This window comes from Ahaetulla prasina, chromosome 4 (genome assembly GCF_028640845.1).
Source record: "Ahaetulla prasina isolate Xishuangbanna chromosome 4, ASM2864084v1, whole genome shotgun sequence".
Lineage (NCBI taxonomy): Eukaryota > Metazoa > Chordata > Lepidosauria > Squamata > Colubridae > Ahaetulla > Ahaetulla prasina.
Genome location: NC_080542.1, coordinates 101206459 through 101219808, shown reverse-complemented (window position 1 = coordinate 101219808; position 13350 = coordinate 101206459). Strand labels below are relative to the sequence as shown.

Sequence of the window (13350 nt, the reverse complement as noted above, 5' to 3'; positions counted from 1 at the left end):
CTGGTTTTCCCAAGAAGGCCAACATCACCTGTAATAAGCAAACAATAAAGCCTAGGTGCATATAAAGCAGAACACTGTTAAATCTTTGCTTGCTTGGAACTGGATAGTGTATTCTATGAAATTTGTTTGGTAATTCCATATTTAATTCCTTGTGTTCCACAATGCAATAATATCAAATGATTTTTTTTTAAAAAAGTGGCTTGGCTGAAAGACCATTTGAACATGCTAGCTATATGATGATTTTCCTATCATATTTGAAAATTCAGATATGTTTTGTTACTTCTTTTACATGTACCAGTAAGATCATATAAATGAACACCTGCTTGCAGTTAGCTGACTGATTTGGGGAAGTGAAAATAAGTCATTTGTACCTGAACTTGTCCACTCAACGCTGCATAGTGTAATGCTGTTCTACCAGCACGATCTGATACATTTACATTACTAAGTAGCGGCACCAAAGCTTCTGCACACTTGACAGCTTTCTTTGTAGCTGCTATGTGTAATGGTGTTTGCCAGTTTTTGTCACGGGCATTGACATCAGCTGAATGCTTCAACAACACCTGAACAGCATCCTAAAAAATAACATGCCATTATATAATATAATTACTAATGATCTTCTCACTCTTAACATTTCCTTAAACCAAAAACCAAGATATTATTGAAGTCTAACCTAATTCAAGGGAGAGTTAAGCAAAAAAGACTAATGAAAAATTAAAAAATAGTATGCGACCGATTTCTAATCAGCCCTAGTTTTGATGGACCTTTAAGAAGATAAGAAGAAAAATCCATATCAATGTACTTGTAAAATAACTGTGGTATTTAGTTATATGGATAAATGTTTTCACATAGGCAATTGTCAGATTTATTTGCTTCTTATCACATCCTACATTTTGGCAAGCTCCTACTGAGCTACAGATGCTCACTCCCACAATATGTTGCTTTTTGACAGTAGCTACTAGTTATTTTCACAGCAAAACAAATGCTTTAATTGTTACTACGGTTTTTTGGAAGCAATCCTATCTGCCTTTTGGTTATAGCAAACATTAGGTAAGTTAGGACATGTATCAATGCTTGGCTATTCTAAATCTTACCATAATGTAGTGTTGATAAATACCATCTCTCTCTCCAACTCTTTGAGCTTCCATTCATGAATCATAGCAAAATGTCTTTTTATTAGATAAATAATCCAATGAAGAACAGAGGCTCTTTCAAAATTCAGAATTCCTATTGAATTATATCCACTGAATATTATACTTATACCTATAATTAGTTGTAGTCCAAGAGAAAGTGATATTCCAACTATAATACACATATATTGGAGAGGACTTGTTTATTTCCATTCTTTGTTAAGTCCAATTAATATTTATTTTAAAAAAATATTTTGACATATTAAAGTAGCACTGGTGTGGACTCATTATTGAATCCTCTTATTCCAATCATGCTTTAGAATCAATCATGACTGTGATGGTATAATACCTAATATAAACTTTTGCCAGCATCATAATAGGAAGATGTTATGTATCAACTCAATATAGCTTGCAAATATGCCAATGTATGAGCAATACCAATCCTTCTCCAAGTGCTGTAAATTGAAGATTACAATACAAAAATATTCTGAAATAAAATATATTTAAGTGGTTAAAAAAAGCTTGCATACCTCACTACGTGTTGCAACAGCTCGGTGTAAAGGAGATAACCACTTGCTGTCTTTGGCATTAACTCTAGCTCCTGCAAATAAATGCACAGAAATTTACAGCATTAACTTTTAGGAAACTGCAATTGAAGGTCCAAAACAAAAATATGAATTAATACAGATTATAATTCAAAATTGTAATCCTGTGTATTTTATCTAGAAGTAAGCTCCACTGAACACAGTGAGACTAATTTCCAAGTAATATCATAGGATTACACTGCAAGAAGTTGAAGATGCAGAGCTTCCAATAAACAACATTCTTAGAATAAAAGAGTTTTTAGAAGAAAAACAGTAAACTGTCCAAATTTATTTCCACCAACATTAAAATATTTTGTTAATGAGAAGTAATACTAGCAAGAGGAATATTAATTCTCATATTTTTATTTAAAAATCACATTAATAATAAACTTAAGAACTACTAATTTCAGTTATTAACTGAGCCATATCCCTAAGGGATAAAATTCTCAAGGCAAGTTTTGAAAAGAATTAAAAAGGCTAATTGGATTAAAATAAATAAAAATAAAATAAATGCATGCATGCATTACTATTAGAAAAACATTAAAACATGAGATAGGTGTATAAAATGGCATGTTTTCAAGTCAAATGATCAATGTATCTTTTGTAAAAATAAGCAAATCTATTTCCTCATCAAACTCCTATTCTAAAAGAGACTTCTACCTTTTTTCAAAATTGCAATACTACATAACATTTACTACATGCTTTATTTATCATTTATTTAATCCTCTTATACTGATATTTTACAAGTTATGGTACACAATTTGACTCACTGAGCTATACCAGCAGACCCTGATTTACAACCACAATTGAACCCAGAATTTTGGCCATAGGTCATGGTCATTAAATGAGGTGGCTAATTTTTGGAGACCCTTATGCTGCTGGGCTTAAGTGGCTGAGGCTTTCCGGCTGTGCTGGGGCAGGGCGAAAGCAAGGTCTCCCAGGAATGGTGGGAAAAGAGGCCCATGAAGTGCTGGGCCTAGCCGGTTAAGGCCATCCAGGTGTGATAGGGCAGGGTGAAGCCCTGCACACTGTTGGGTCTAGCCAGCAACGATTTCTGGTCTGTGGCAGACTTCTGTATACATAACCAGTTGAAGCTTTCTGGCCCAAGGGGTTGAGGAGGAGTTGTGCTCCCATGATTAGATGGCTATGGGGATACACAATGGTTAGAACCTCAGGCAGGGCTTCAATACTTCCACTTTTAGCATGCTTATAATCATTAAAACAACTGAACTTGTTAATACATTTTCCAGTCTAGAAAATTTGGGATATTCTAGCAATACCCCAAATTCCTCCGATCAAAAAGAGTTTAGAATCCTTACATTTTCATATAAAAATATTAGAAAATATTGAAATGTTAATGTATCAATTTAGCATGTAGATCTTCCTAATACTTATTTCTAACCATTGTTTTTAATAAGCTAATGCATAACATCTGACATTTTTTCTCTATAAAATTGATACTAACTCTCCTGATGTTTTTCCTAAATGTTATATTTTCTGTTACTTGCTTTAAAAGGAATATTTTAATTAAAGTTTATCTGTGATTTTTTTTAAATCACAGAAACAATATAATTGCCAGAAATGTAGTATTATACTGGCATTTACATCTCTTTAGAAAGGATGTCCACAAAGATTATCTTTGGTTGGTATTAAAACAGTTAATATATAAAAATTAGAGTATCAATATTTCTTACTACATTTGCAAGGATTTGTAAAAAAGATTTTCCATATGAAGAGTTTTCCCCATATAAACAAAAAGCTTCATACCAGATAAAATAAGCAACTCAATAATTTCTGCATCTCCAAAATATGCAGCAGCATGTAAAGGGGTCCGCTTTTCATTATCCTTTATTAAGAGAAGAAAAATATTAAACTTTAGTAACCTCACTCATAAAACTATTTACAATTTAAAATTCTGGCATAAAATATTTATATATTTGCTTTTAGATTTTTTTATTTAAGCAGTATATTAAAACTGAAAATATAAAATAAAACAATAAAACCCATGTAAACCATAATTATACAGGAAGAATATATTTTAAAATTCATACAGATGTGTATATAAATACATTTCTAGTCTTCAAGATATAAATTTTCCTTTTATTTAAATGAGATATTTAAAAGTTTTTGTTAAACATTTTGTTAAAAAAAAAGTACTGCTTAAATAAATAATTTTAATTTGTTAAATTTTTCTTGATATTATGTAGATGAATCATAATTTTAAAAACTGTATGTGCCTTCACTAAAAATAACATAACAAACAATAAAGCACTGATTGGATAAATAAGATTATTGGTATAATTTAAAAAGGTGGTAATGACAGAAATAATTATGCTAGTAATCTAACTATTTGTAGTGATTAATTGAACTGAAACTTATTCTGATTCTACTAAAGTATTTATTTACTTTATTTATATTTATATTTAAAAGATTTTTATGGCTGCCCATCTTAAACAATTCTGGATGGCTCATAACAGCAAAGCATAACCATAAAACAGTAAATAAAATAATCAAACAAAAACAAGGCATGATCCAGGTGAGTACAACATCTTCCAGTGTCAAAGAGACAAAAAGGCACTACCTTGCCAGGATTGAGTCAAAGTCAATGCGTCCTCATCCAGAACCTTGCAGCGTCCAGGTACTTTGATAGCACTGGAACAGCATCATATGCCCAATCAGGTATAGAGACATAAATCTGGGTATCATCAACAGATTGATGACATTACACCCTCTGCCATCTGATAACCTTACCAATGATTTCATGTAGGTATGGGAGAAGAGAAAAGAAGAGGAGAGGAGAGGAGAGGAGAGGAAAGACCTGAGCCTTTGGGCACTACATGCTACATGCGCCTCGGGCTCTACCTCTCCTTACCCATCAACATCAACTGAAACTGGTCACAAAGAAAGAAGAATCACCGTAAAATGGTGTCTCCCATTCACAATCCCAGTGACAGTCCAGAAGGATCCCAGGATCAATGGTATTGAAAGTCATCAAGAGATCAATAGAGCCAGGAAAGTTGCACCATCTCTGAGCCCTCCAAAGATTATGAGCAGATGCAATGAATGCTGCTTCAGTGCTATTTTATTTTTATATATTTATTTGTACCCCTTTATTATTTTTATAAATAACTAAAGGTAGCAAACATATCCAACACACCTTCTTCCTCATATTTTCCCCACAAAACTATGAGGTGGGTTGGGCTGAGAAAGGGACAGGCCCAAAATCAACCAGCTGTCAACCAACTAAGGTGGGACTTGAACTCATGATCTCCTGCTATACCCCAGTCTAAGCCCACACTGTAACATGGCTGGGTACACAGACAGCTTTTGAAAATAAGCACACCATTGCCTTCTTCAAGGCAGGCAGTACTACCTTTTCCACAAAAAGACATTAATCACTGCTTGGTCCCATCCACATGCCATCTCCTGGGAGGTGTTAATCAAGGAGGAGCAAAGGTCTAGAATATATTTGGCCAAGCTCACACCCATGAAAACCTTGCCCACTTCCTCAGGATCAATTGCTTTAAACTCCTCCCAGATAATAGAGCTCAGACTTGTTTCAGTTACTTTTAAAAGATCTGCCTAGCCAGAATTAGACTCTGAGAAGTCAAATGATTGTGTCTGACAGATGCTAAGAATATTCCTTAAAATGGCCTAGCAGGAGCTCCCTGGTCACTTGAAACAGGGCTACTGACAGCAATCTGCAGATGCAATAAGAATGGAGAAATAAAAAGTATGCTTCTCCCACTATCACCACAAGGTTAAGTCTTCATATAGGCTCCTACTTATGCTCATTTGCCTTCACTCTAGATCTTCCTCCAGGGTGCACTAGATGCCTCTTTTGTTGCTTCATACCAACACAATACTTAATGACGTATAAATCAATAAAATGAATGTTTCCTACAATTATTCAGGGAATTACGTTGCCAAATGATTTTTTTAAGCAAATGAACAGATTAGAAACAGATTGTCATGAGAAAACTTATCTATGTGGTCATTAAGAATTTATATAATGTTACGTAATCAAATATCACAAAGAAATAGTTGCTGTTTCTTATTAATACATAAAATATATTTCTCATAGTGTGCCAAACTAATGGATAAAATATTAATCATGCTTTTTACTAGTACATAAATTCAGAGTTTACTTTTAATCAGGAATGCAAAGTTACAGATACTATACACCATTTCTAAACAGATATACAGAGAAAATATAACTGCATATATGTAAGAATAATATTGCCATTCATAGTAACTATAACCCACCCTTCCATACCCTGTTTTATGTAGCCAATGACATAAATAGTGGAAAAAATCCAAAACAGTATAATAAGTCATGTGCTCTATCTGTGTAAAGGAACAGAGGAGGGAAGAAGGAATGGAATACGTAAGAAGAGGGTTAGATTCAGTGGTGGGTTGCTTCCGGTTCACCCCGATTCGAGCAAACTAGTAGTGGCAGCGGTGGGAGGCTCCGCCCATCCTTAATCAAAAACGCTCTGTGCATGCGCAGAAGCGCCGCACGCTCGCACTACCAATAGTGAACCGGTAGCACTGGTATTTGAAACTCACTACTGATTAGATTATATTATATGAACAATGGCACAGGTCCAAGACCTAATAAATTCCCAAGTGATATAAAAATCTTTTAAGTTTCTCCAAAAAATTTTTTAGAAATGACAAAAATAAATTGTTAAATCACTAATTTTAACTGAATGACTTTGTTATAAAAATATTTATTTTTTTGAGGTACTTGGGCCCCATGTAATTTTTTACATTAATGGAATATTTATGATAGAACACTGAAAGAAGTATGCAACACTTTAACTTTTTATTGGAATTTTTTCTCCAATAAAGCCAATAACAAATGAAAACTTACTCATAATAGTAATAAGGTGATTAGTAAACTTTGGTATGCATGGTATACCAAACGGTATTAGGAAGCTTTCTTGCGTTCATGAAAGAAAATGAACTCCAGTTCTACTAAATTGTTGAATAACATATTCAGAAATTTTTTGATACTGAAGTAGCAACATGGAGAATAAACACAAATAAATTATATGACTAAATGCAGGGTCAAAATGACATTTGTCATAACAGTTGTCTTTCTTGCAATTTGTCACTGATAATTGAATCTTTAAAAATACGTTTTAAAAGTATGAGAGGCCTGTTTAAGATTGGTACAATAAAAAATAGCTAAAATCGGGTCAGAGAAAATGTTTTCTCTGTGTGTTTTTCATGCAAGCTGTACTTGCATGAATTGAATTTAGTACAATTAAATAGTATCCTAAAAAGGAAAAGGCGCTATAAAAAGAAAACAAATCTACTTACCTGAAAATTGACATCTTCTTTTTTAAAGATTAGTGCACGAACTTCATCAGGATCTCCATTAAATATAGCTTGGACAAGTGGTGGCTGAAATATAAATAATAACAATATACTTTAATTTTAAGGGAGGTATTTAAATGTAATTATATATTAAATCATGAATAACTAAAAACATTTAGAAAGTTATCTTTATCTTAGAAAGTTATAAAAGCCATCATTAAAAAACGTCCTGCTTAAACTACTATTTTCAAAACAAAACAAAAATGTACTGTATTATGGAATATATTAGATATTGTGACAGAAAGAAAAGGATATATATCCTTATCACATTACTTTTAAAAAATGCAATAACACATTCACTTACCAACAGAAAATACAAGAAAGTTTATGAAGTTATTGTGATAAGCAAGGAAGTGCAGAATATCTAAATTATCTGATGATATTCACTACATATTTTGAAAAATACCTACTGCATGTGTTCTGTCATCATTACAAAACTTGCCAATAGAAAATACAGGAAAGTTTACATAGTTTATTATGATAAGTAAAGAAATGCAAAAATATCTAAATTATCTCATGACAACCATTACATATCTCTAAAAATCTCTATTGTACATATTTTATCGTCATCACAAAACACTGCACATATGCCATAGTATAATGAATCAATATAAATCTAATAGAACATTAGCTTCCGTTACAAGATTAAGTAATTTAAAACCACAGAATCTATGTTTACATGTTTAAGAACAGAGTGTTACATATGAGTTCTTAAAAAAGAATTCTCAGCCAATTAGAATCCAATAAACTAGCAGACGATGATGACCATTAAGCATTTTCCCTTTTTATTTCTAAAGAAAATGGCCACAATAATCCTCTTTAGAATGTTAGAAAATACAGATTTCCATAAAATAGGAATTAGGCAGTATATACTGAATTTTTATTAACTTCTATATGTTGACAGATGGATATCAATTATATTTTATATGCAGAAATATTTATATCAAGTCAAGTGATTTGAACCAAAATTATAATAAGGCACATACCCTTACCATGCCATATTCTGAAGCTGAAGGATGTAGAGATAAGTTTTCCTGAGGCAGTTTGGAAATAAATGTGGGAGAATCATCTTCCACCTCCTCCAAAACAACAATACACACTCGACTCATTTGATCATTAAAAAAACCAGCAACTTAAATTTGCAATTGCCTTGTTGTAGTGAAACAGACACAGAACATAAGTTCTTTTCTTCTAACCTAAATTACCAAAAACTACTCCTGTGTTTTCAAATTTTAACTCATGCAACTAATATGTTTACAAGTTGCCAATTCAGTTAACAAGGTATTTTCTAACAAAGTTTTCAAGTAATATTCCATAAACAAAAAATCTGTTCCTACTGAATTTTTATTCAGTATTGATCTTCATTCAAACAATGTTAAAATATAAACCACAACAGCACATATATTCTATATCTTATATCAAATACATTGCTTTTGTTTAATTTCTACAGAAGTTTTCTCTAAACAGTATGCTCGTTGTTATATACAACATAACAACATTCTGTGCAGAAAGAGACAATTGCTCTGGCAGAGATAATCACAGCTCTCCCCAGTCCTGCAAGGACAGTCTCCAGTTAATAGTAGTCAGATTTCTACCAGAAAAGGCACACATGACTAATCAAGTGCTCCCATTCATAATTCATTTTAATTAACAAAATTTTAATTTTCATATCTAGTAAAAAGTAAAAATTATTTTTCTGTAGTTATTCAAAGCTAGATCTTTAAGATTAATGTTTCTTCATTTAAACATTCCTGAAATGTACAGCTAGGTTACAGTACTTTTACACGTAACAATTCAGACAATAAAGGACAATTAAATGCAAATAATAATGATAATACTCTTTGTTCAACCCAGTTTCTCTAACATACAGTAACAAAGAATGCTTCACTCTATCAGGCAGAAAGCAATGCAGTACATTTGTCGTCAACCATCAGCCCACTGCTCTAGCTGCTCCAAGAAGGCATAAAAACAGCAAGTACAAGCACTTTAGGAAAATACTAAAGCATAAGCATTGGAATTATTGCTTTAGACTTTTCTCGCAGAAGTAGTTCATCACTCCAATGCTTCTTTTCATCACTGTGAATAGAGTTCTTCTTATAGCTTCATTCAGACCAAAGTAAAAAAGAAAAAAAAAAGAGTGGGGGCAGTAAGGGGGGAAAAATCAGGTCCTACATATAATCTTTCAGTCAACTTCTTTATTCAAAGATCTATGCCGATGCCACCTTGAAGGTTGCTTCAGGTTAAATGCTCAGTCCAAAAGCTGCTATTAATTTATGATGTTTGATGCAGTAAATATTATTGCAGATATAGTGCCTTAAAAAAGATAATTACAAAAGACACACAGGACATAAAGTTGCACCCACAGCAGTATTCCAATCAAGCGATCATCTAAACAGCAGGCTGCAGAACCGCAGTATGAAATGCCTAGTAATGCTCACATGTTACACTTACCAAAGAACTGAATTACTGCTTTGGATGCAACTTCCTGTGCAGAGAGAAGAAAGAGCTTTTGGGCAGTTCTCACAGAGTATCCATGCCAATTGTGTATGACTAATTCAGTTCTAACATAAAAATTATGTTGGTACTTTTAACATTTTCCACTAAAAGCCACAGAAAGGCTAGTATACTGGCACAGCTGAGTAACAATATAGGGAATCAAACAATTCCAAACCCTTAACTACTTTCATCTGTTACTCTATTTTTAGAGCAGTCTCTGTTAACCCACTATGAGCATGAAATGTTTCTGACAGATACAGTTATAAAAATCAACATTAAAAAAGCTTCTAAAGAGGCAATCCATTCCCACCAATTCCTACTTACTAGACAAAAACTGCATGTAACCTGCAACTTTAATAAAACTGCATTCATATAGAGAAAAATAATCCATTACGCTGAATTTACATTTTAGTTCCAATGTGCTCAATGGCAGCATTGATATGTGAAGATATCATTCTGAATATACTGTATGCCCAAAGCACTAGAAACTGATAAATTATAAAACATGCTGATGCTTATTAAATAATTCTAATAATAGATTTCTATCCTTTACTGAGACAACATAGACACCAACTTTGGAAGTAATGACTCTGGTCACATTGCATTTCCTCCCTTTCCATTAAACTAAAAATTTTCATTAATTTCAAAACAGAGTAATCTGCTGCTATGTTTGCTACAACCAGGTTCACGATCCTGATTAGTTATCTTGCTACAGCCTAGAATTTCCAATTTTAATAATTCAAACTAATACTTTATACCCCAAAGTATCCCTTAAAAAATATTGTTGGATAAACAAACATTCATGAGATTGGGATGGAATGTTTATAAATCAAAATAACAGAAAGAAAATAGCAAAACAAAACAATCCATGTGTAATTGGAATTTCTTGAGATGTACAGGAAACATTATGAGAGATGAGATTCAGACTCAACTCCCTGCATTTCCATTAAACTCAATGAGTGATTTCAGCCTGGTCATTATGTCTACGTCTTGAGTTTTTGTGAGAATAAAATGGGGAATGAACATTTAAGCATTGCTATTTTAAACTCTGAATCTTCAAATGCAGTAAGAAAATTGATAAACAAAAAAGAACAAAAGAATTATGAAAAATGGCTAGATGGAATCCTCAATACAATTCAACTTCAATTGCTCAATATAATTCAAGTTACATGTCCCTCCTCAGAAAATAACAGATGTTCTGATTTTCCTTTTAATCCCTGCTTGCATGCTGGAGTCACCTGTGTTAGATGAGTGGCCATATAAATAATATAAATAAAATAAATATCACAGGTAAACCAGAACATTTCTCACTTTTTAAATATGCGAGTGGCATTCTGGATATTACACATATTTACAAACCACTAAGTGCTCAGTGCAATCACTTACAATTATGATACAAGTTCTACTAAATACTGATTTAATATAAAAAAGTACAAATTTTGTATTAAAGTACAAAAATATTTCCATAACTATTTCCATTTCTTGTATTAAGCTTCTAAAAACATACAGATAAGACACAAACACACATGCACACATCAGGGTTTTAATTCTAAGATCTAGTTAAGGAATTGATAAGTCTATTTTGACAACATGAAGTCATACATACTTTAACTAAAAATAAGTTATAAAATAAAAATAAATTTCAGCATTTGATAAAACTTGAAACATAAAAGCATCTGCTAACATTTGTATATTAATTCATTCTTATTGATTTAATGAATCAATATAAGTGTTATCTGCATTTTAATATCATTGTTTAAAAGGTTTGTAGAAAAATTAGTTTATAAGGCATAATGTCTAAAAATTTAGGATGGTATTCTGATTCCCTATTAATCCCATTTTATATGGCAGCCCAAAGATCCAAAGAAAAAAATGGCCTCCAGGGCCATTATATACTTATGTGTTTTATTTTAAGAAAGGCTACATTCATTCATTCATATAATTCAATTAAGCATATCAATCATACATCAAATATAAAGTGAAAGGATCATATTTTTATTTTACAAAATCTGAGGGATTTTTTTTTGGACTCCTTCATCAGCATTCAAAATTATCGTTTCAGGTCTTATTCTCATATGCATTTTGACAAAGATGTCCCCTAAATCCTTTGATATTTAGCAATTCATATATCTATTCATTATGCCATATACTTGGGCTTGATTATTTATGGCCTTATTATTTGTGATGGTTGCTAAATAAAGATCTAATATGCAGTAAAGATTTTCAGAATAACAGAGTAATCCAACCCCCTACTCAGGCATGAAACCCTGTATCATTTCAGACAAATGATTGTCCACTCTTTTCTTAAAAACCTCCAGTTTTGGAAACCCACAACATTTGGAGCCAAGTCATTCCACTGATTAATTGTTCTAACTAAATTGTTCTTTATTGTTGGTTCCAGGGGTGAAATCTAAAATGTTTCCCTACCGGTTCGGTGGGCGTGGCTTAATTGGTGGACGTGACTTGGTGGTCAGATGACTGGGTGGGCGTGGCCAATAACAATAAATAATAAAAATAATTAACAAAGTATAAAAAACAATAAGAGGTACCAAAAACCAACTTTCACACTTTACACACACACAATACAACTGACTCACACACAATGTAAAAGCAGCTGCACTTCACACTTCACACAGCCACAAAAAGCTCAAAAACCAACTTTCACACTTTACACACGCGCACACACACACACACACACACACACACAATGCCACATACAGCTTTGTGAGATTTTGTGTGTTTGTGTAGTTAGAGTGAAACACTACAGAAACACACCAAATCTCAGAAAGCTGCACAAATATTTTATTTTATTTTATTTTATTGTGGATTTCAAATCCCAGAGTTCCTCAGCTAGCAAAGCCAGCGATTGATTCTGTCTGACTGAAAGTGAAACTGCTTTCGGGCTGGAAAAAAAGCCATGCATTCATTAGTAATCAGGTAAGTGCCTTAGAATCTCTACTCTTACTTGTAGAAAACATGTTTTCTACAAATAAGAGTACAAGTAAGGTTCTGCTGATGAGGAACTCAGGTGAGATCGCCAGAGGAGACTTTAAATTTTTTTTAAAAAAATTAAAGTCTCTGCCGATCTCAGCTGAGGGGTGGGATCCTCAAAGGCTTTTTTTTACTTTTAAAGGCATGTTTCGGCTGAAGCAAATCCGGCTTTTAAAAGTAAAAAAAAAAAAAACCTCTGCAGATGGTGCGGCTCAGCAGAGGCAGGGGGGCGGGGGCGGGGATTTTTGCTACCGGTCCTCCGAACCAGCAGCTGCCATCACTACTGGATCGCGTGAGATGGTCCGATCCGGGAGCATTTCACCCCTGTTTGGTTCTCTCCTTGGTTAGTTTCCATCCACTACTTCTTGTCCTGCCTTCAGGTTATTACTCTTCCATGCTGGAGTTTGCAACTCCATCTGCCCCAATCTCCCCTTTATTGCTGGGTGGGAAGGAAGCTGGAGGCTTGCAAGCTCCAGCTGATTCATGCTGCTTTACCCACCTGATCTCCACAGGATAGATTAGTAGGGACCCAATGGGGTAGATAAGTGAGCGTTGCAGAATCCCTGTAGTCCATCATAAGAGTGAATGACTTTGGGGGTGTGGCAGCAGTCATAACTTTCACAGCAATGTTTAACAATGCTTATTTTAAAAAAGTCTCTTAGATTTCAATAGTATTTTATTTTTCAATATTACATTCAAAGTGTAAAGTTAATTACAAATAACTGATATAAAACTGTTTGCTAAGAAATCCCCTGCATTTTTTATTT

General features: G+C 33.2%; 1 protein-coding gene across 9 annotated transcripts in view; it reads right to left on the bottom strand.

Annotated features, from left to right (window-relative positions):
• Nucleotides 1–13350, bottom strand: part of ANKRD28 (ankyrin repeat domain 28) — a 90554-nt gene that overhangs the window by 52264 nt on the left and 24940 nt on the right. For 3 of the 9 annotated variants that reach the window (XM_058181060.1, XM_058181062.1, XM_058181068.1), the window contains exons 1-5: nucleotides 8083–9453; nucleotides 7040–7123; nucleotides 3479–3557; nucleotides 1658–1728; nucleotides 372–572 (exon numbers count right to left, since the gene is read on the bottom strand). In XM_058181060.1, coding sequence (XP_058037043.1) covers nucleotides 372–572; nucleotides 1658–1728; nucleotides 3479–3557; nucleotides 7040–7123; nucleotides 8083–8205 — 558 coding nt within the window. In that variant the 5' untranslated portion in view covers nucleotides 8206–9453. The other 6 variants (XM_058181063.1, XM_058181064.1, XM_058181065.1 and 3 more) reach the window with 4 other exon arrangements.